This window comes from Rhipicephalus microplus, chromosome 5 (assembly GCF_043290135.1).
Source record: "Rhipicephalus microplus isolate Deutch F79 chromosome 5, USDA_Rmic, whole genome shotgun sequence".
NCBI lineage: Eukaryota > Metazoa > Arthropoda > Arachnida > Ixodida > Ixodidae > Rhipicephalus > Rhipicephalus microplus.
In genome coordinates, this window is record NC_134704.1 from 45,780,124 (window position 1) to 45,801,167 (window position 21,044).

General features: G+C 46.0%; 2 protein-coding genes across 5 annotated transcripts in view; one reads left to right on the forward strand and one right to left on the reverse strand.

Moving 5' to 3' along the window:
- LOC142817763 (uncharacterized) overlaps window positions 1-21,044 on the forward strand; it is a 379,761-nt gene that overhangs the window by 16,088 nt on the left and 342,629 nt on the right. The window lies entirely within an intron of this gene.
- On the reverse strand, window positions 12,861-18,915 carry LOC119174626 (cuticle protein 10.9). Its single transcript, XM_037425615.2, has 3 exons — window positions 18,776-18,915; window positions 17,150-17,182; window positions 12,861-14,043 (listed from the first exon to the last, which is right to left on the reverse strand). Exons 1-3 carry the CDS (start codon window positions 18,782-18,784, stop codon window positions 13,687-13,689), a joined length of 399 nt encoding a protein of 132 aa, XP_037281512.2. The 5' UTR covers window positions 18,785-18,915; the 3' UTR covers window positions 12,861-13,686.

Below are 21,044 nucleotides of genomic sequence, written 5' to 3' on the forward strand. Positions count from 1 at the left end.
AAGTTACTGGCACGCTTGCCTCGGTCCGGAACGGCACAACGAGTGTGGCCAGCCTGTCTTAGGAGCGATAAGGGTCGAACCGATAAGGTTCAAACCGATGAGGGTCGACCTTTAAAATATTTATTAAACATATTTCGTCGTAGCTTTTTTGGCTGCTCTCTAACTGTCCCTCCCGTGTCGTTGTTGAATTAAGTATGCGAGGGATAGCCACTCGACGCGGGGGAGAGCTAAATATCCAGGACGCTCAGGATTACGATGTTCAATTCATTTGACCGGAATGAACATCTTGGCCTGTAACCTTGCCCCTTACGGAACTTCCGCAGCGTCAGAACACTTTCCCAACGTTCGTAGCCCCCACGGAGGTTTAAGAATAAGTCGTCGCGTCCTTGTGTGTGGATCAATTTGATTCTAAGTTCACATTTATCAACACTTCGCGCTCTATTTAAAATACAGGAAGTCTGAGAAATTCTGCTGAACGTCACCAATAGCTTAGTAATATACGGGCAATGCACGATGCAGTTAGCTCATCCACTCCCACGCTGGGTTCTAAATTGACTCGATAGGAATGCGATATGGAAAAAAGTGTATTCACTTTTTCGAAATCCCTTAGTTGCGCCGGTCTCGGGTGATAGCTTTCATAATAAGGAAAATCTTGCTATCGTTCCAGTGGGAGATACTGAGCACGACACTTCGCCAGCATGAAAGTGCTGCGTAGTACATGGAATCACCTTAAGCTTCATTTTTACGTCTCCATCGACTTGCAGTGGCTTTGCCGTAAAAATGGAGTTCAGCATTACGCCTCACCACCTCGGCCCTTGATACCAATTCAACTCAGTTTGCGAGGTTCATGCGAGGAATTCTTGTACAAAACAAAGCCAAAACACAATATAATGTAACTCGCAGGTGCATTCGAAGCCACAAGAACAAATACTAGACAAATTCACGTACTATAACTGTCATCCATAGTAGCTGAACGATCGCAGAACCATGCTTTCTCTGGTAAGAAATGTTGGAAACTGTATCGTTCAGGTAACGACGAATCTATGAAAGCCAGCTGAATCACCTTCTTTTCTATCCTAACGAGCATTTGCTATCCTTATCTCTAGCGCCGTGACTGATCAACCTTCCGAAGCTTCGCTAATGAATCCTCGAATACTCCGGGCTGTCAACTGGAGGACGATGGTGCATGTCCGTTTAAGTGTAACAACTCATACTGCGAATGCACTCGTTGAGATGCAATCCGCGTCGTATTAATTGCGAGGCAGCTTTGCTGTCTGGAAACTGCACGACGGTTGACGGCCGCAATGGCTTCACTTTCAGCAAGGCTACTTCAATGGCATTGCTTTCACACAAGCACGTATTTATAAGATTTATATATATCCCATCACGCATGGCTATAAGGGGCGTAGAAAGAAATTTTGCTGGGCACTGTGTGTGTGTGTGTGTGTGTGTGTGTGTGTGTGTGTGTGTGTGTGTGTGTGTGTGTGTGTGTGTGTGTGTGTGTGTGTCTGTGTGTATATACAGAGGAGAGGTATTGACGCTATTTTATGTATGTCCGTGCGTGGGTATGCGCGCGCGTGTACTAATATATACACGTTAAAAATCGGGAAATTTCGGGGGGTTCAGAATGAAGCCCCTTAGACGACTCACCTGGATACGCCACTATTCGAGTTGCTACTATAACTTCCTAATGACTCGTAGGTTCACGACTTACTCAGCGGTGGCAGCACAGCTCTGTCTTGTTTGCGGAGAAACTGAAATAATTTTGTTTTACTTTTTTCATCTACAGCGTATCGAAGGCATACTGCTATCAGCACGGACGGTTCAAATTTTCGGAAAGCGCGAAGATCTTGTTCGACGCAGAAAATGTTTTATGCCATTGAACACGTGACTCTGTTGGGCGCTATGGCTTTACATTGGTCACCTTGTGAAATAGAAAAAAATAAAAACGAAGGCGATACAGTTCCTACGGTGGCTAACAGCCATCAAAAAGCGTGTGTTGGAGCGTATACCCACGGTATGCTTTCAAGAACAGCGATAGCAATGAACGACCGGCCTCAGTCGAATGCTCAAATAAGCATAATGGAAGTCCCCAATAAGTAATTTTTATTCGAAATTGCAGTATCTCCCGCTATTCTAAATTTTAAGCGATTCAAAGGAACTGACGACCTGACACGTATTCTGCGGTTGCATCACTGAGTGTGTCGCAAGGGGCAGTGCGTGGTTTTCTCATTCGCATTCGGGTAAAATGCAATGCGTCTCCGTAGCGCAATACGCAGACTTGCGTGGGAGTCGTCCCTTCCGTGGCTGTAGCCCCTTTTATTTAATGTTTTTTTTTGTTGTGACGCGTTCTGACCTTTGTTAACGCGGGTGGGTGCCGCCTCGCAATGCGCAGTATGCAAATCCTTACTCCTGGCGTGAGCGGACGTAAGAATGCCACTGTTGAGTCACTGCAGGGCTTGAACCGAAACAAAGGCCCCATTTACAGAACCTTCCGCTTCGCTTTCTACTTGTTCAGTTATCATCTAACCCCATCATGTTACAACCGATATGATGAAGCTGAAGATGAAGATAAGATGTCATGAAACTCTCTGAAAAATAAAGAAATGCAGTTTGGCCTAAGGGTAAGGTAAATAAAAGTATGCCATGGTGGTATGGTGATTACAGTTCTCGGCTATTAACGCGATAGCGTTGAAGAGCTCATTTTACAGAAATTCCGGTGTCGACGTCGTCATAGCGATCTAAAACTGGTAATCTTGTCCGTGGCCAAAAAAATAGAAGTATGAAAATAAAATGCATTATAAACATCTTAGGTTTAAGTGAGAATCAAATCGAGGCTTTGATGCGTGCAAATCAGGTGTTCTACCACAGAGCCATACCACTGCTTTAAAATGTTTTCAGTAGTAACTACACTAATGGTATGTAGTGGTAGTAGTGGTACGAGTATTCATTTAATGTTGCGTTGAAGAAGCACATAGTCACACCGGGTGTCAAAAGACGTGAATTGTGCAACAAGAGGGAGTTTTAAAGGCACTCCCATTACAAGAAGTCTATGGACGTGTTTTCACACATTCAGCAGCAAAAAAGTCAGTTAAGTGAGTGGCTGAGTAGGTTAGCGTTGCCTTATGAACGTGTAGTATGTATTTTATTGATTTGCAAAAGGAAGAATTAAGACGTAGTGAGGCATTTACAACTGTATTTCAAGTAGGCATTCTTAGATAGCTTAAACAGTCAATATTTCTGCTCGGACGTTCCTTCAGCTGTGACATGGTAAAGACGTAAACGGAGAACAGAGGCTAGGCTAACAATTGAGAAGACGATGCTTACTGGGCTGAATCGCGCTGTCGCATTCGGCACTTGCAGGCGAATCTCAAGCGCCCTCGCAGTTTTTTTACCCGTGGTAGTCGCCGGCTCTATTCCGGCTGCGACTACAGCATAAAGATGAAAGCAAAATGCTCGAGCACCGTGTACTCTGTGATGTCAACGCACGTCAAAGAACACCAGATTGTTTCTGAGAAATTTCCGGAGGCTTGCACTACAGTGGGTCTCATAATCATACCGTGAATTTGACAAGCCAAACCCAGGAAATTATTCAAAAAGAGCAAAGTAAGGTTTTAAACTCATAAAGCCCGGGCTCCAATTAAGAAGGATATTGAAAGTTACGTTTTGTATTTACATTGGACGAAACCACTTCAAATTTCTTAATTGCATCCAGGGAAAAACAGTTTATTGCATGAATGAAGGTATACAGATTCGGTCTGACCTAGAAAGTTTGTGGCTGCTATTATCCTGCACGCGGGAAAGAAAAAAAATGCTTGCAGGCCTCACACATTTTGAGAGTAGGTTATCATAGACATATAATCAGAATGGGGAAGAAGGATGATGAAAGCGAGGAGCGACGCGTGGTATACATTCCATATCAACGTTACACACTGCTCTCCTTAGGATTCATAATCTGGCACAACATTCTTCGAAAAGTCTTATACAGCCGTGCTGGATGGTGCAGACGCTGTACATAGCTCATTGCGAACAAAATACAGCCATCCCTTTTGCGCTCCAATACCTCCCTGTGTACAAGTCAGCACTTAAATTTGTGAAATGTAGAGAGACAGAGAGGTTGAAAAAGAGGTGTCGAAATGTCTGACACTTGGCATTGTTCACAGATAGGGCTGCCCACATGGTCGATAAGGCGCGTGTAGCGTTTAATGAATACATCAAACAAGGGGAATCCCACGAACCATAACTTGGAGAAATATTTGTAGCGCAAACTGAGAAACGGAACACAGAAATGGCAAATTGAAGAAGACGGGATAGAATGTGTCGTATAGGGCTTGCAGCATTCCGTCCATAGTTAAAGCAAGAATGACGGAAACTTCAAGTCAGAACAAAGAACAACAATTTGTTTAACTCAGTATGGCAGTATGGTATACGGCAGGGTTCACACAGGCACCCGAGACAGCGACGCGGCGACCATCATTTCCGTGCAGCAGCAATCGGCCCAGCGCGGGTGGCAGCATCCATCTTTCCCGGCAGTCAAGGCACCTCTCCCTCGGACAGCACAGAGGCTACCCCTCCGGAATAGCGCGGGTGGACCACGCCCACATATATGGCGCAGCCTCTGGTGGTATCTCTGGATATCCCGAGGCCATGGTTTCCATGAATGCCAGACCTTTCTTCAATCAATATCCGATGAAACTTGCGTGGCGTACAACAGAAGCGATTAAGCTAACGTATAGGGTGGTGAATGGTTGAAAGAAAGAGAAAACATAAAAGGAGGGAAGCTTGCGTTACAAACACTTTTTAAAGCTATGCACCAATACGCCCCACGTGATATTCTGCTAAATGATGTTTCGCCTACCATGGGTAGTTTTCTAGATTTTGTTGGGCATGTTTTTTTGTTTGCAAGAAAAGAACATAAACTTTATTGCCGAATCAAGAAGATTCCAAGTCCGGCGTCTTTTAGTGGGCTTGGGCACCCACCACGAATGTAGTCCCGAGAAGCAGCATTCTCGGCACGCTGTACGCCCATGGAGAGTTGTGCTGTCAGGTTCGAACTGAGCAGTGCGGTCATGAAGCGCGAGCACAGGCTGGTGATGAGACGCATGAACCTGCATTGTTCGAATTGTCTGTTAGGCCCTGACATTCCCACAGCATGTGACTAAGCTTGGTAACCTCGCCACATGACGTGCATCTGTTCGTAGTGTGTGTCAGGATACATGGCGTGCGTAAGTCAGGGGTTCCTGTTTTCTGTATGAATGTGTTTGTAATTGTCTGTACCTCTTGCGTCCTTTTAGCCTATTTAGCCTAGCGTGAGGGGATGGGTATATGCGTCTTTGTAGCTGGTATACAGTGTGTGGTAAAATCGTGAAATCTGGTCATACGGCTTCCCCCATGCCCAGACGTTCGCAGTACCCCGAGGAGGCTCGTCGTGCTCTGAAGATGCTCGGTGAGGGAGTCCTCAAGCAACCTGGTGAGCCACTTTGTTGGTGGTGCTCAGTTCGGTGTGTACCAGGATACATAGCAGGTGCCTTCGGTTATCGAAGTCGACCTCTCTAGGATTCATGGGATGTCGGTACAGCGTGTGGAACACCTCTTGCGACATGCGCCCGTTGGCATAAAGTGCGAATCGCTAAACACGCACGCCGCCTTAGTATGTGTGAGGGCCAGTGCTACAATAGCTTCCTCATCCGCTTCGGCGTGTGCCGCGTTCACAGTGAGGCTTGAGTTTGTCGCGATGGCTGGTAACTATTACCACGAAACTTTTTTTGTCGGTATAGCGGGTGGCAGCAGTGAAAACCGACATTTTTTTGGGGGGGGAGGGGAGGGGGAATGCAATGTGATTGTGAAATAGCGCATCTTCGCGAAGGCTTAAAAGACGCAATATGCTTGGAGCACGTTCATAGCCGTTTATGCACCGCTACGTACGAACTATAATTTTTTTTCAGGAGCAACAGGTCGTCCAAAAGCACATATTCAAATAATATAGCGATATCGTTTGTCGATAGAATCGAGACGGCATGATTACGCAATAGTTGGTTGTTTTAAGTATGGACATGTCGATACACTCGCGTGTTTGCAGTCTGGCAAACCCGGATATACTCATAGATTTGAGCTTGTGGTCACAACAGCTTTTTCGTCCATGGTATTACGTAGAGCTTCTTCGATTTATGGGCGAAGCACATTAGGGTCTCACCTTGTCGGCGTATCATGCCGTCCTGACGTGGGCGTGTCATGCCATCACCAGGGTCATCGTATAACGGGTGTGCGCCACAAAACTTAGATATCTAATTGCGTAATTCGCCACCGGCACATTCTATTCCTATTATGACTCGAAGGTTCTTCGTTTCTGCCTAAAAAAATGATTGGCTTAGCATCGGAGTCAGAATCCCAGACGAAATATATCAAGGTGCTCATGTTTCTTGTTTAAAACCAGAGACGCAAACGTGGATATATATCTACGGTGTTGTCACCTATTCGAAACACGTCTCCTTGAAATGTACCTGCAGAGTTATGGTGCCTTGCTCGCCACCGATTCATTAAAAAATGAAGGCAACAGTTGGCCCAACAAATAGCTGAGGGCGTTGGTGGAGCTTGAGAGAGAGAGAAATATTTATTTATACATCCGGCATGTACGAAGTCCCCGGTCTCGCAGGGCGTGAATGTTCCCTATCTTAGGATTACGGCTATTATAATCCGATAATCTCAGAGCCTAGACCTCGAGCGTGCTGTGCTCCGACTAAGCGACAGTTACTAGGGTGCCTCCGCGCCTGTTAGACGGGTCGTCGGCTTCTTTTCTCCGTTGCTTCGCCAAAGCCTCCTCAAGCCGCTGGATGGCCCTTCGTTACGTTTTCAGATCTTCGGAGCGTATTCATGCTTTCACCTCTTCAGGATACGTGGCGTCCTGGTACTGCCCGTTCCTATTGTGCATAGCACTGTTACACCCTCCCCACATGATGTAACCCCCTTCCCTCTCGCTGTATAGGGAACTGAAACTGGGCATGTAGGGATCAAGAAGAGGAACAAGAACCGTATGGTAAGCTGCGTTCAGACCAAGTGATTCCGACGCAGTTACCCAAAACGTTAGTGGATCTCAAGCGCCCTTCTCTTCATGTCCGGATACAGGCTGCGCACCACCAATGCCTTGTCAAAGTACCCTCAATAAGTGCAATGCCGCAAATTGCCTTCGTTAACCCTTCTTCTGTGCCTTATTGCTCATTAGCAGCAATTTTTTCTGGGAGAAACACCGGCGCCCACTGCACGCTTTGTCCTTTCCGTAGGTATGGTGTTAGCGGAGAAACGCCCATCCCTACGGGATTGGCCTCTCCTTAGTTTTTCACATGAAGAGCTCGTATTACAAGAACTTGACTTAGAAGACAAAGCACTCTATTTTGATTTACTATTATTTCAGAGATAACCAATATGCGTGATGTAATTGATTGGAGAGCCGTTCGTGTCAGCAGATCAATCTCGCCGATAGTCATGTGAAGCATGTAACAAGAGCAATGGTTAAGATTCGGTTCCGTTGAAGGGGATGTGTGGCGAGGGATCGGTTGTGTGTACCTGCTCTTTCTACGCCATTTTATATCGATTTCTCATCATCTGATTTCTCACCATCGTTAATGTCTAACAAGAAAATGTCCTAGTCTAGTGGCTAAGGTACTCGGCTGCTGACGTACCAGCAGGTCGCGGGATCAAATCCCGGCTGCGGTGACTGCATTTTTGATGGATGCAGAAATGCTGTAGACCCGTGTGGTCAGATTTGGATGCACGTTAAAGAACCACAAGTGGTGGAAATTTGCAGAGTCCTTCACTTCGGCGTCTCTCATAATTGTATTGTGGTTTTAGGACGTTAAACAGCACATATTAATCAATCAAGAAAATGTTCTGTTGAATTTTTATTGACGTCTGTGACAATAAGTTTGTCTAAAAAGACTGAAATTGGCAATGTTTTTGCTCTCCCATATAAGAACATCAAGTACTCTTAAACATTAACAACACTTTCTAAACAAACAGATTGACGGAACCTGGTTGTCATTTCCTAATTACAGTGACTATTGCCAACGCTTGTTCTTAAGCTCATTCGAAGCTTAGTTTTTGTCCATATGGCCTCATCAAGTGTGAGGTCCACGGGACGACTTTCAGCTCTCCCATAGTAGAGTACCTGGTACTTTATATTGTTACCCACTATTTCTAAACACAAGTAACGCTCATCATAAAACAAGCTCTAAATATACACACACTCAGAGAGGACACAGACACGCGCCTGTCCGTGTCCTCTCTGAGTGTGTGTATTTTTAGCGCTTGTTTCATCGTGAACCTTTACCAACACGCCCAACTGGAAGTCATCCTACCAGTAACGCTCTAATACATTTTTGGGCAAAGAGTCTGTCCTTCATCGTTTAGAACACGGCCTCATCGAGCGTGAGGCCTACAAGTGATGTCTTTATGCTGTCCCATAGTAGAGTAGCAAGTACTCTAAGTTGTTAACCACTTTTTTTTTTAAACATGCTCTCCCATTGTCGAGCTACTATGGTGCTTTAAATAATCTCCACGTTAAATGGTCACGAAGACCCAACGTGAAATGTGCCGGTCAGTTCACAAAGTAGCAAAAGTTGGTGCACCTTCGGCCAAAGCAGAAGGCAGTGCGGAGCTGGCCTGGCGTTACTGTATCCTTTCTGTCACTCTAACCTCCCTTTCCTACCACCCTGCTATACTGTACTAACAAGGCTATGCTATGCTCATATAACGTGCCTGTGTAAACGAGTGGTTACGATGCATTCTCGCCTTCGTATCATCGGTACACGCGGGTTAAAGCTCGGGCTCTCCAAGAATGCATCTTTCCTTCAGATGCAAAGCACCGTTTGCTCGAGACTGTGTCCGTCCCTCGGCGAGCGTCCACTCCCCCGGTGCGCACGCGCCAACTCTCCCTTCTCTCCTCGCATGAGCGTGAGGAGGTGAGAGAAAGTAACGTGGAGGAAAGTAACGTGAGGAGGTGGCAGGCAGCACTCTGCCATCTCCTCACAGGGGGGAATGACAAGAGGGGCAGAAATTGTGTCAGCGCGTGCAATGGCCTTAAGTGCGCGTGATTAAATGTGATGGCTCTCTCCCGTTATGATTCTGGTGTGCTCAAGCGGGGCTACTGTGTAATGTTAGCGGACTCTCCGGTGAGCAACGTGGACGTGTCGCGGCACCCCACGGCCATAAGCGCAACTTGTCTGAACACCGCGCTTAATTTACGCCACCTCTAAGCCAATAACATGCTGTCCGTTGTTCGGCGTCAAACGGCAGGCACCGGCAGCTCCGATGAAAGTTAACACAGGGCTCTGTACAGAAAGAGGGTGCCTGAGGAAATGGAAACATTGCGTGCGTGCTCTCTCTCCTTGCTCTATCTTTAAACCTCTCCCAACCCTTTCCCCTGTCTAGGGTATAAGCATACAAGCCCTCTCAGGCTGGTTAAAATCCCTGCATATCATTTACTTCTGTTCTTTCCTTGCGATTTGCTTGTAAACTCTTATTGACGCTCACGAGTGCAACATTCGCCGAAATGATTCGCTATAGTAATCCGGTGGTCTAGTTGTTATCGTGCTAGACTACTGAATCGAAGGTTACGGGATGATGGAGGTGAAAATGCCTGAGGCCCGTGTACCTGAATATAGGTGCACATGAAAGAACCCCAGGTGGTCCAAGTTTCCCGATCCCTCCCCTACAGCATCACTCACAGTCGTATTGCTACGTATCACGGCTTTGTGACGTCACACCTCAAAAAATATTATAAGACTAGCAATATTCGTAGCAATGTCTGCTTTCAGCTAAATGTTTTCTTGTCGCCAATCCCGAGGGGTCATGGGTCGTACTTTTCTAGAAATGGATGAGTACGAATGGTGTAATTATTCTACGGAGTGGCTAATTATCAAACCGGGAGAAGAGGTGATATGCTGGAGATCTTGCAGACATTGTCAAGCTTGAATACACCACTACAACTTAAATTACTGTTTCTCTTACGAGAAAATTCGAGGTTCGGTGTATTTTTACTTCCTTCACATCTATAACACGAAAGAGTAACAAGAAAAAAAGGACCTAGCATATTTTCTTACGTTCTGAACGACACCATAATAACCGAGGTTGACCAGTATAAATACTGAGGTGTCACGTTTAATAACAAACTTACTTGGTCAGATCATATATCACTTACATGCTCTTCAGCCTTGCGCAAGTTGTGGTTTTTGAAAAGAAAGCTTAGCAAAGCTCCGGCGAGTACGAAGCTTTTGGCATACAATGAAATTGTGCGCTCAAAACTTGAATATGCAGCGGTTGTATGGGATCCTTACACCAAAAAAGACACCATGAATTTGGAGCGTGTGCAGAGGAAGGCTGTTAGATTTATTTTTGGAAAATACAAAAGAGAACATTCCCCTTCACTTCTGATGCTTACTAATAAAATAAATTCACTAGAACACCGCCGTAAACTTAGTCGCCTACAGTTCCTGCACAACATAATAAATGGGAAAATTGGCCTTCAGAAGCCTCATATTTTAGTGCCCCTAAACACACGGTCGACTAGACACAGACACAGCTTTTCTCTCACGCCTAGATTCGGCAAAACCAAATCTCACCTGAACAGTTTTTTCCGCGCACCATAAAAGAATGGAACTCTTTACCTGTTCACGTCATACAATCGGAAACCTTTACGAAAGAATTGGAAAACCACTTCTCCTAATATTTAGTGTTTAAACATTTCTTGCAATTGTGTCGTGAATCCCATGCGTCTTGCACTGTACGTTTTTCTTCTTGCATTGTTAGTCTTTTTGTGAATGCCTTGTCACTGTATTTGCCCCTCCTGCAGGGGCCAGCATAATGGCCTGCAGGAGCGATAAATAAATAAATAAAATATCACTATTATTTCACTGCACTGGAAACAGTACAACTGACATCCACTGTGGTCTCCTTGGCTTCATTAGCTGCTGCTTTTCACTAAGGCTATGTCAAACAAAAGAAAACGAGCCTTCGAAATTATCTTCTTTCATTATTCCTTTAAGCATCAGTTTAATCACATATGTTTCACTACGGTATATTGCGCAGAGTTGTGTTTAGGATTTTTGCAAGTGTAATATCATTATGGTTACGCCCGAAGATGGACAAGTGGGCTATGTGGCGGACGTTTATCTCAAGAAATCTATCAAGCTCAATGTGAAGACGGGAAACATTGCAACAGCAGTACAAGCGGCTTGTCCTGTCGTTCATCAGTCTTTTGTCTTCAGAAATATTGAAAGAAAAATCAGTTCTGAAAAAAAAGAAAAGTCGTAATGCTGAGGTGACTGCTTCAATTTCTAACAATATTTTTCCGTTATAGAACTTCAATTTATGACGTTTAGGAAATTCCGACACAGGTATAGAAACGTTCACTCGTATATTTTATAGGATACTTTCTCTTTTTCATCTATTATGTGGGAACCAGAAAATATGTTGTTTTAAGAAAATCATGCATTCATTGTTAGCAACGTACCTCATTTTCTTTAGCGCAATAGCTTTATTTCAATTAATTCAGCGGATATCTCAGCACTGTATTTCTTCCATCTATGTGAAACATAAATTTGCAAAATCAAGAAGGTCCTTGAAATTACTGGCATAGCTTTGCCATTCGTATTGTTTGTCGACAAGCGGTAGCCGCAGTTGGTTCGCAAGTACAGCCCTTGGTAATTTCAACAGACGGTCTGAGAACTGGCTAACCTCCCTGTCCTTCCTCTTTCAATCCTCCTCCTCATTTGTCTGACAGAAATGTGATCTATCTTCTTACGAGTCGCTGGAACCACCAGTGCTGGAAACTCCCAAAGTGCTCTGCACTGAACCTCATTCATCCACACATTGTTCTTTCATGATATAGAAGGTTGTTATCGAAAGTAAGAAATGGCCGATAGCCCCAATTAAGTTCGCTTTTCCGGGAATGCGAGTTTACTGATATTAATGTGACGAATTCAAGCGAGCTGTACTGTGTTCTTCTGGCACCTCTGGAGATAACAAGGATCACAGGATAGCGTATCTTGTAATGGCACTGCGCACTATGCAGTCGTTTATTAACGATAAGTTCTTTGATGACCATATCTTGTCGTCTTCTACTGTGACGAAGTTGGTGCGCTGATTTGGCAATAATTATTTTTCACCAAGGAGAATAGAATAAATGATGTTGAACGTCTTGAAAGCGCGATATGATTATGAGAGACCTCGTATAGGAGGGCTCCGTAAATTTTGACCATGTGCGCTTGTTTAAAGGGCCCCTAATTATCTCCCGAGTCCATGGACGAGAGAGCAGTTTCTTTTTAGCATCACTAACCCTCCTGCTGGCGATGCTACCTCCTCGCCACTTATTATTTTTTGTTCATAAAGCACGTGCACGAAGCAGCACTAAGCGTTAAGTGTATCAAGATTTTGTGCTTGTCGGCTTCATACTATTATCTACTTTTGCGCAGTCGGAAACACACAGAACGAAGCGAAATCAGCTGATCGCGCACGGTCGCTGCGCGAGATGAAGAACGGGTAGGTGGCTTTGTGACTAAGCTGTGTAGTAGGCAGTTCAAACTGATATTTCTCGTGTATGGACCAATGGAGAGCATTTGCCTTGATGACGTCACGTTTGTCGCTCATTTTGACGTCACGAAATGAGCCGGGAAAACTAGAAACGCCAATAGAGCATAATGCGCTCTTTTGTTATCATTTTTTATGTTCTCAGAGACTATTTAGGAGCATCCTAACGGGCCCCTAAATGTAAGTACGCGGTCTTCTCGGCATTTCGTTTCTGTCAAAAAGCATCCGGGACTCGATCCCTCGACTTTTAGCGATTGAGAGAAAATAAGACACCAGAAAAGTGGAACATGAGTACCACTCTTTATTGTGCTCAAAAGTTACACAAAAGAGGCAACCCAATTCGAGACGTAGGACTATTTTTTAATATATCCATAGCAGTGAAAGACGCGGGGAACAGGACAAACGACGGTCTCGTGCAGCCGGCAATGACATGGTGAAAACGAGACGTGAGAGACGAAACACTCATGAGCGCAACACGAAAGGCAGCTTTGATACCGCGCACCTTGGCACGTGCTGTAATGAAGGAATGAAGAAGAGACGAGTAGGAGTGATCGGAAGGGTATGTGAAGCGACTACAAAAGGAGCGGTCACTCTCGATCACCGCATGACAACGAAGCAACGCAGCTGACACCCTTTAGACAAAGCGGCAGGCAGGAAACCCGCTTCCATAGCAAGGCAAGCGTGGCACCCACACCGCGTTAGCAGGTCCTTGAGCGTCGCTAGGAAAGAAAGCGGCAGTTCGAAACCCGGAGCGATGCTTTTGGCGCGCTTTAAACAGAGGTGGGGGAGGTTTCTTCACTCGCAATGACGACGGAAAAGCGACGAGTACAAAGGATACGCATACCCAACCCCACATTCAACACGCGGAGGAAAAGGGCGTCGAGGTGACACACGAACAACAGACACGGGACAACGTGGGAGGACGGAATAAGAAAGGACGACCGAGAAGGAGGAAGAAAAATTTACAACGCCCGGCAGAGCGACAGGGAACGCGCCTGGCGCTCTCGCCTGGCGCGGGGGTCTTTCCGTAGTCGTAACACGGAATCACACGCCGGGGAAGCGGAGGTGTTCCGAGGCGAAGCTCGCTTCAAGGGTGAGACGTTCGGCTCAGCCCGCCCTGGGACCGGCGGGGGCGCGGGGACGGTTGCCCTCGTTGGCGATGGCGGCCTCTGGTCCGGTCGGCGCGCTAGACTGGATCACGACGTCGGCGGGGTTCTTGGACTCGGTGCCCAACTCGTTGGTGACGATCTCGGCGCGGTAGCCGTTCTCGTCGGCCGTGTAGCTGACGGTACGGGTGCGGCCGTCGGCCAGCGTCATGGTGTAGCGGCCCGTGACGCGTCCGTTGCCGTCTCCGCTCTCCTCTCGCGTGTGCGAGCCCTCGGCGTCCTGGCTGGCGTAGTTGAAGGAGTACGGGATCGGAGGGTAGTTCTCCTGCACCGGGTTGAAGCCACCCCTCTGCGCAGCCTGCGAAAGTTTGAGGAAAAGAAAGTCAACTTGAAGGCTACTGACTTAAGCGACTGCGTTTGGGATACACTGCACCATGCATCTGCATTGTTAATTCCGTGCACTACTCGTTTCTCTCTCTATCTCCCCTTTTGCCTCCTCGTACCCTTCCCCACGTGTAGTGTAGCGAACGGGTCAAAGTTTATTTAACGTCATTGTCTTTCCTGTATTCTCTCTTTATTTAGGGGAAGAACAGCGGTTAGAATGAATGAAGCACATAGCAAGGCTTTCGATCTGGTTCCTGCGCTGGCAAAAACTTTTTTTTGGTGCTCAAACGTCTCGTAAAGCTTTAAATTTTAATTGGTACAAAGAGACACTGCGTAAGGAGCACTCAGCGAGAAGGGCTTTATCGTCTCTATGTACACCCTGCAGTGAAATAGTGTACGCTCCCGTGCAGAGTATGCCCGTGATTCATTTAGACCTATACAACGGTCCATCTCTTTCACGCCGGTTATCCGCCTTCGTAGGTTAAAAATCTAAACAGTCTGGATTTCTAACCCATCTGCCAGCGTCAAGTCTAAAGACAGAGGGACGCTTGTAGAACTGGTGTGCTCACTCCAATATGTCATGATCTTGTCCCTGTTGTCACACTTTATATACATCTCTCTCCCAGTGCTTGGTAGCAAACCGGGCATACGCTTGGTTAATCTCTCTTCGCTTTGCTGCTTATCTTCGTCTCCGTCTTTCTAGATAAAGGCTAGCTAACCTATCTGGCTTTCCGTCAATCGCCCCCCCTCTTCTATGTGGCAGTGAGCCAGCATACTGAAGTCGGTCCCCGAACTGTAATTCTTTTTTTTTCATTACCACGGCTCGTAATCCAGTTATTCAACCTGCGTCTCTCGCAACTTTATCTTTTTTCTGATTCCCCCCCCCCCCAAAAAAAAAACGACGGTCATTGGTTTCATTTACGAAGTAACCACTGCACGTGCACAGCATGGCGAATGAAGGACTTAAACCTTGCAAGGACGCGCGTTGAGTCACGTGCACGCAGTAACGCGAATTACCAGATTCATTAGTGCCGCAGACTGGTTTCGCCGGTGCTCCAGCCGTCTGACCACCGGTCAAAGGTCTAAGAGCAGACTCCGCCGGTATGCCGTGATATACGCAAATGACTCGATAGTTCCGCCAAACCGGCTTCACCTGGTGACTGGAGCAGCTGCTACTTTCTTTTCTTTTTGCAGCATGTTCCTCACAAACTGCTATACTCACCCAAACTAACGCTACTAAGGCTTCTCAGTAAAGTGTGTGCAATTATCGGGCTTTCCTTATGCTTCTAAGACAAGCTCTTTAAACGATCAGCCGCGTTTCGTGAAGGTACTGCAAGACCATCATCGCTCCCTATCAGTCCATATGACAATAAGTGAATGGAGTGGCTTTTTTTTTTCTACGAGCTCGTGTTTTCGTAAGACACAAACAAATGTATCGATCAGACAGTTAGGTCAGTGGAAGTAAGCATAGGAGTTAGGGGATATTAACTGTTATCTGTAGTGTAGGCGAATTACGCCTCCGACACTGATTCGAATTACCGATCACTGATTCGAATTGCAGTCCAACCACCGAATAACGTGTCCAGTGCTGATTGAGTTGAAACGGGAGGCGCTTCCACGTCAACTTCATTATGTGTTTCTGTACATGGAAATTCCTTTGAGAGTTAGTGAGCGTCCACCACCGGAAAGGGTGAATTTTCGCGCACTTTATTTCAACTAGCCCCATAATACAACACTACTCTTAAACACAACAGCTAATGTTCACCTATGCTTTCCTTAGCCTAAATGTCTCCTGAATTCATTGATTTGTGTAACGAGGTATTAAAAGTATTTTTGTTCTTCCTGAGGTAACCGCTCTTGAGTTATCGCTTCCTGCATACGTATGGTGCAGTTCAGCACGTATCAATCAGTTCACTGCTCTTTTTACTTCTCCCCTTCGCTCTCTCTCATTTCTCTATTCTCCTTTCCCAATGTCTCAGAGAAGGGTGGAAAACAGGATGATTTTTTGGTTTACTTCTATGCGAGCTGCCCATCAGCCTTCCTTGCTTATTTATGTATTCGAAAATGACTCTGAAGGAACTCTAAGTGTGCTCGCATGAGTAGTGTCTTCTCTGTGCGTTCTCTCGACGTAATGTTGCCTGTGTATTGGTTCGAATAATAATTTTGAAGCATTTACTCAGTGAGGGACTTCGCACCTATCAAGCACAGCAAGTAGTTGCTTACGCTAGCTGTTGACGTTTTCGCTATCATTCATTTTAGGCTCTGGCGTAGCTATTACGGCGATAGTTACAACAACGTGTTTCCTGTGTAAGGTGTTTAGAAAAAAAAAGGTTTACGATTGAGAGTATGGCGATAATTGCGCACAAATTTAGATAAACATAAGAAAGATAAAACGCTCCCGTATGTGTTACCATTCAGGAACCCCATAATTAGAAACGCGCGTGACTTCACTGCATACTTCAGTTAACCCCACTACGCATTTGCGCAGTTATAATAGAATATTTTCTCTTTATTTTAATCATAACATTAACAGTCATTACATCATTAACTTTTATGTTACAATATGGTGCTTATTCGTTATACCGCATTTTTATCATTTTCATGTGTCCTCCATAGGCGGCAAACCTAAGGACATTTAATTGTATGATAGATGAATGACACAGGCTGAGATTCTCGTCGATAGAGCATCTTCTGTGCTGTGAAGACATCTGAACGCAGTACAAATGCTAGCGAAGGACAACGTGTGTGGTAAAGTTACTCATTTACTATACCATGGTCACTTGCCATCCTACCTTCCTCTACGAATGTTTAGTATTGTAACTCGTTGTACCACATCATAGTCACCTGTCATCATACCACTCTCTACCGCCTACTCAACCTTTGTCCCCACAACGATGAAGAGCAGCGTGCTAGAGGCATGCTCTGCATTCCGACCTCTACTCTTTTTTTTTTCTTAATCAACTGTTGTATTATCGCATTATCTTAACTTATGAGCTTAATTTAGTCCAATGTTGAAATTAGTTTCAACATGAAGTAACTCAAAGTATGGAACACTGAATAAAAAAGACAGGACTACTTACGGCGACGCAGATGAAGGCGAGGAGAATAACGAACTGGAAGAAAGCAAACGTAGAGAGCAGTTAGCGCATGGTTTTGCTACATTTAGGTAGAACAATTCGTAAAGATTACGTACTGAATAAATGAATGTGACTAACTGGAACGTACAAGTACACTCCATCTTGTGGGCTATTACAAAGGGTTTTAAAAAATATTGCGCAAGATTCTGTCAAAGAAACACAATGTTGTTTTGTTGTTCAGGATATGGTAGAACCATTTTTTTTAATTTTGAATAGATGTTTGACCGTTTCTACGAGACTTCTTTTTTAACAAAGGGAAATGACAACGAAAAACAATTATGCATACTCTACAAAGGTGGCGTTTAACAAAGCTTTCTACAGGGTTTGTTGGTTCGTATTTGCAAGGAAATGTGGTTGCGCGAAAGCTAGACAAGGACGCAAATGACACGGACGAGCGTAAACTTCCAACTTAGTTGTAATTTCGCCCTCGTCCGTGTCTTCGACGTCCTCGAATCCATCTTTCCTTGACGGTGGGGTTTACTTTGCGGCAATCACCTGACCTCTCTTTGCTGCTATTAGCTAATCGTTTGCAGTCAGCGGCTGCACACCGCGGGTGATTGGCTTAACATTAAGCGTTAACTCAATTCTTTTCACCTCCATAACAATGTGAAAGCGCTATGTGAACGCATCTTCAAGTTAAGTATGAAAGTAGTGACGACAAGGCTGTGTCTAGTAATCTGGCAAGTGACAGTACAGGTTTTTACAATTTATTGTGAAGCTTGTGCTTCGCAAGGGTGTAACAATATGTCAGTGAAGTATTAACACTGATGCCTTAAATGAGAGACCTGGCTAGACTTTCTACGACAACTTTGGTATAAGACAAAGAATAAGTAATACAGTGTGACCACACAATTCAACAGCATCATGAATAAAAACTTCGTGGAGGACCGTGGTTTTTAAGAAAGTTGTGAGAAAGATTAATAAAACCTGAATGTATAGCTTTGCATCGTCTACCTCAATACCAATGCGGATTACAGACGCGATTGATGGCAATAAATATAGGCGATCAATACACTATTGAACATGCATATGCAATTGAAAGTAATATCACGCATGCACAATAACTCGTTCGGTAATTCACACTTGACAAGTTTTAATGTCGCCTGAACGTAGGCTAGGAAATGAAATCTTGGATGCAAGCTGATTCGTCAGCGCAGTGACAATTACTCGTTAAGTATGGTTTAGAGATACTCGGTAACAGGCTATGAAGGCTGCATTTAAAGCCTATAGTAGACTGGCTAAGGTTCCGAAACACTGATTGACTGAATATGGCGCGAAAACGTATGCGAACGTTTCTTAAGTGAAACGGATGACGAGGAGCATAGGTGGTAATGCGGCTAAACCACGAGTAAAGGTTCCGAGATAATGAGTGAAGAGAATGATGACCGCGCATGACCAGTGCGCGTTGACGACGACGAATCGCGGCCGGTGGGAACCGCGCGGCGTAATCCCAAGGAGCGCGGTTTCTCGAGGAAGGTCCCGAACCACGTAGAACCGGGGGTGGCGGCTTTCAAATCCAACGGAACCTGGTGTCGTCGGCGCCCTGTCGTTTCCGGTTGGCGCACTCACCTTGTGCATGTCTGCAAGAGTCGGGCACTCGGGGAGCGAATCGGGAGATAGGGGCAAGCACTAGAGGCAAGTTGTTGCGGATGACTCCACAGCGTGGCTCATCTCCGTTTTTATAGAGCTACACCCGACCATCGGCATTCCTGGCGCCGCCAATCAGCTGCCTCTGTCCTACATTGCGCAATACCCCCAAAGCCTTAAAGAACCACGCGCATGCATGAGTGGCGTACCACGATTGTGAAGGTGGAAGAGCTCCTAACCCTAGACCCCACACCCTCTTTCTCGCGTGCCTTCGTCTGCACCGTTCTATTCAAGAAAGAAAGAAAAAAGTATGAAAAGCAACCAAACTCCTTTCTTCCGCGCTCACTCTCCATTACCTATGGGTGCCGAGCGAAAACAACAAGATGTTACCAGCAAGTCTCTGCGACGAGCTCGGGTAGTCCGTCTAAAGAACACTCCTCTCTCTCTCTCTCTCCTGACTCCCCTCTAGTTTTTCAGGGATCACAGTACATCTGCATACTTCAATCGAGACTGATGGTGGCTTCGTAAAGGCAAGAAATGGGAGGAGGGGGGAGTGGAAGCGAGAGGTGCGAAGGTGAGCGAGCACAGTAAGTGAATGAGGGTTGCGGGCGAGGAGGTGCCGCAGCTGCCCCGAGGCAGGCGACCCGTTATGGCAGAGTGGGCGGTCATCATCCGCCCCTGCAGCCACGCCGCAGGGGAAAGGAAACCGAGTAGAAAGTTGGCCTCCGCCGCATGACGCCGGTGGCGAGCTTGTTTCCTCGTTTTTGCCGCGCCGGCACGCAGAAGAGACGCGTCCCTGATGCGATCGGCGTGAGCGACTCATCGACCGCTGTCCGGCGGATGCGCGAAAGAGGGTATCCGACGCCGTACTTGAGGGCTATACTACGCTCGCGTGCGCGGCGGGAGACGTCGCGACAAGCGAACGCACGCTGCGCTGTGCCAGGACGTCGTCGTCGGGGGTCGACTCGTTTGCACGCGTCGTCGATGGATACGAAGTCGTGTTTACGTTACGCTCCTTTCTTTGTTTCTTTCGATAGCCTACAGGGACGTTTCTCGTATGTCGAAAACGGCCGTGACACTTAAAACGCGCTTGCAATGTGAACAGCAAGCAGCTAGACATAAGATTCGGACTCCCCTATTCAAGCTGGGCCTTGCTTGAAGCTTGGGTGACACTTCTACGCGATGCATGCAATCGGCGAACTATACCCTGTTTCCTGTAACTGTATCCTACTACCAGCCCCAGCAACGTATACGTTTAGGATTTTAAACAAGCACGAAAACGCGGTGCATCCTCGTTTGAGGGTAGCCTTTCTCCCATATTTTCTGGCCGGATTTCCGAAACAGACAAACGTTTTGACAGTGTGCAGCTTCAACGGTGGGTAATCATTTATCGCTTGAAACGTGCGCTTCTAGAAATTGTTCTCACCGTTTATGAGAGGCAGCTACAGCAGTGGAGTGCATAGACCGTGGGGGACGTCTCATTAGCACTGTCTTACTATAGCTGCTAATACCACCAGTTCTCACACGCGATCCAATGCAGGGACCGCGTCGCCCCAGAAAATTGACGCTGTTCGGGTGTTTGTTTTTGTAGTGCCCTAAGCGCTAATTGTCTGGTATCTCTAATTGTTTTATGGTCGATTTTTCTCTAGACGAAGGAAAGATTAACGCACTGATTGAAAAATTGTAATTAAGTTCACTGTATGCCACTTTCGTTCGGATTGTGTTCGTGGGCGCTTGCGCGTGGAAAAAAAAAAGGGGGGGGGGGGCGGGGTGTACTTTTGCTTCTGTTGGCGACCGCAGTATCCAGTGACCACGTGTTCAGCCCTCATGTGCGTATGAGTGAGCGTTAAGTATTCGCCTCCAGAGGACTTCCTCTTGCCTCCACGAGACGCCATAATCCCCACCACAGCCCCATTTAAGGCCACAGTTGGCATTCTCCGAGTGCACATGCCTCCATGTAAGCCGATTACAGCTTACGACTGAAAACTTCCCGATTTTATGAGGCTCTTATATAATCTTTCGTTCTCGATTGTAGTTTTTCGAATCTTCGCGCCAACCTGTCGGAACGGTAGTCGACCGATTACATCTTTTTTACAGGGCACAGCAACAAATAAGACGGAAAAGAACGACGGAGATACAGCGCTTGCTCCTTGTTTTTGTTCTTAATGTGTGCCCTAAAAGTGAACATGAATTACCGACATGCTCAAACAGATGCTCTTTCATAATACTGGCTGCTGCAGTTTCCTGTTTA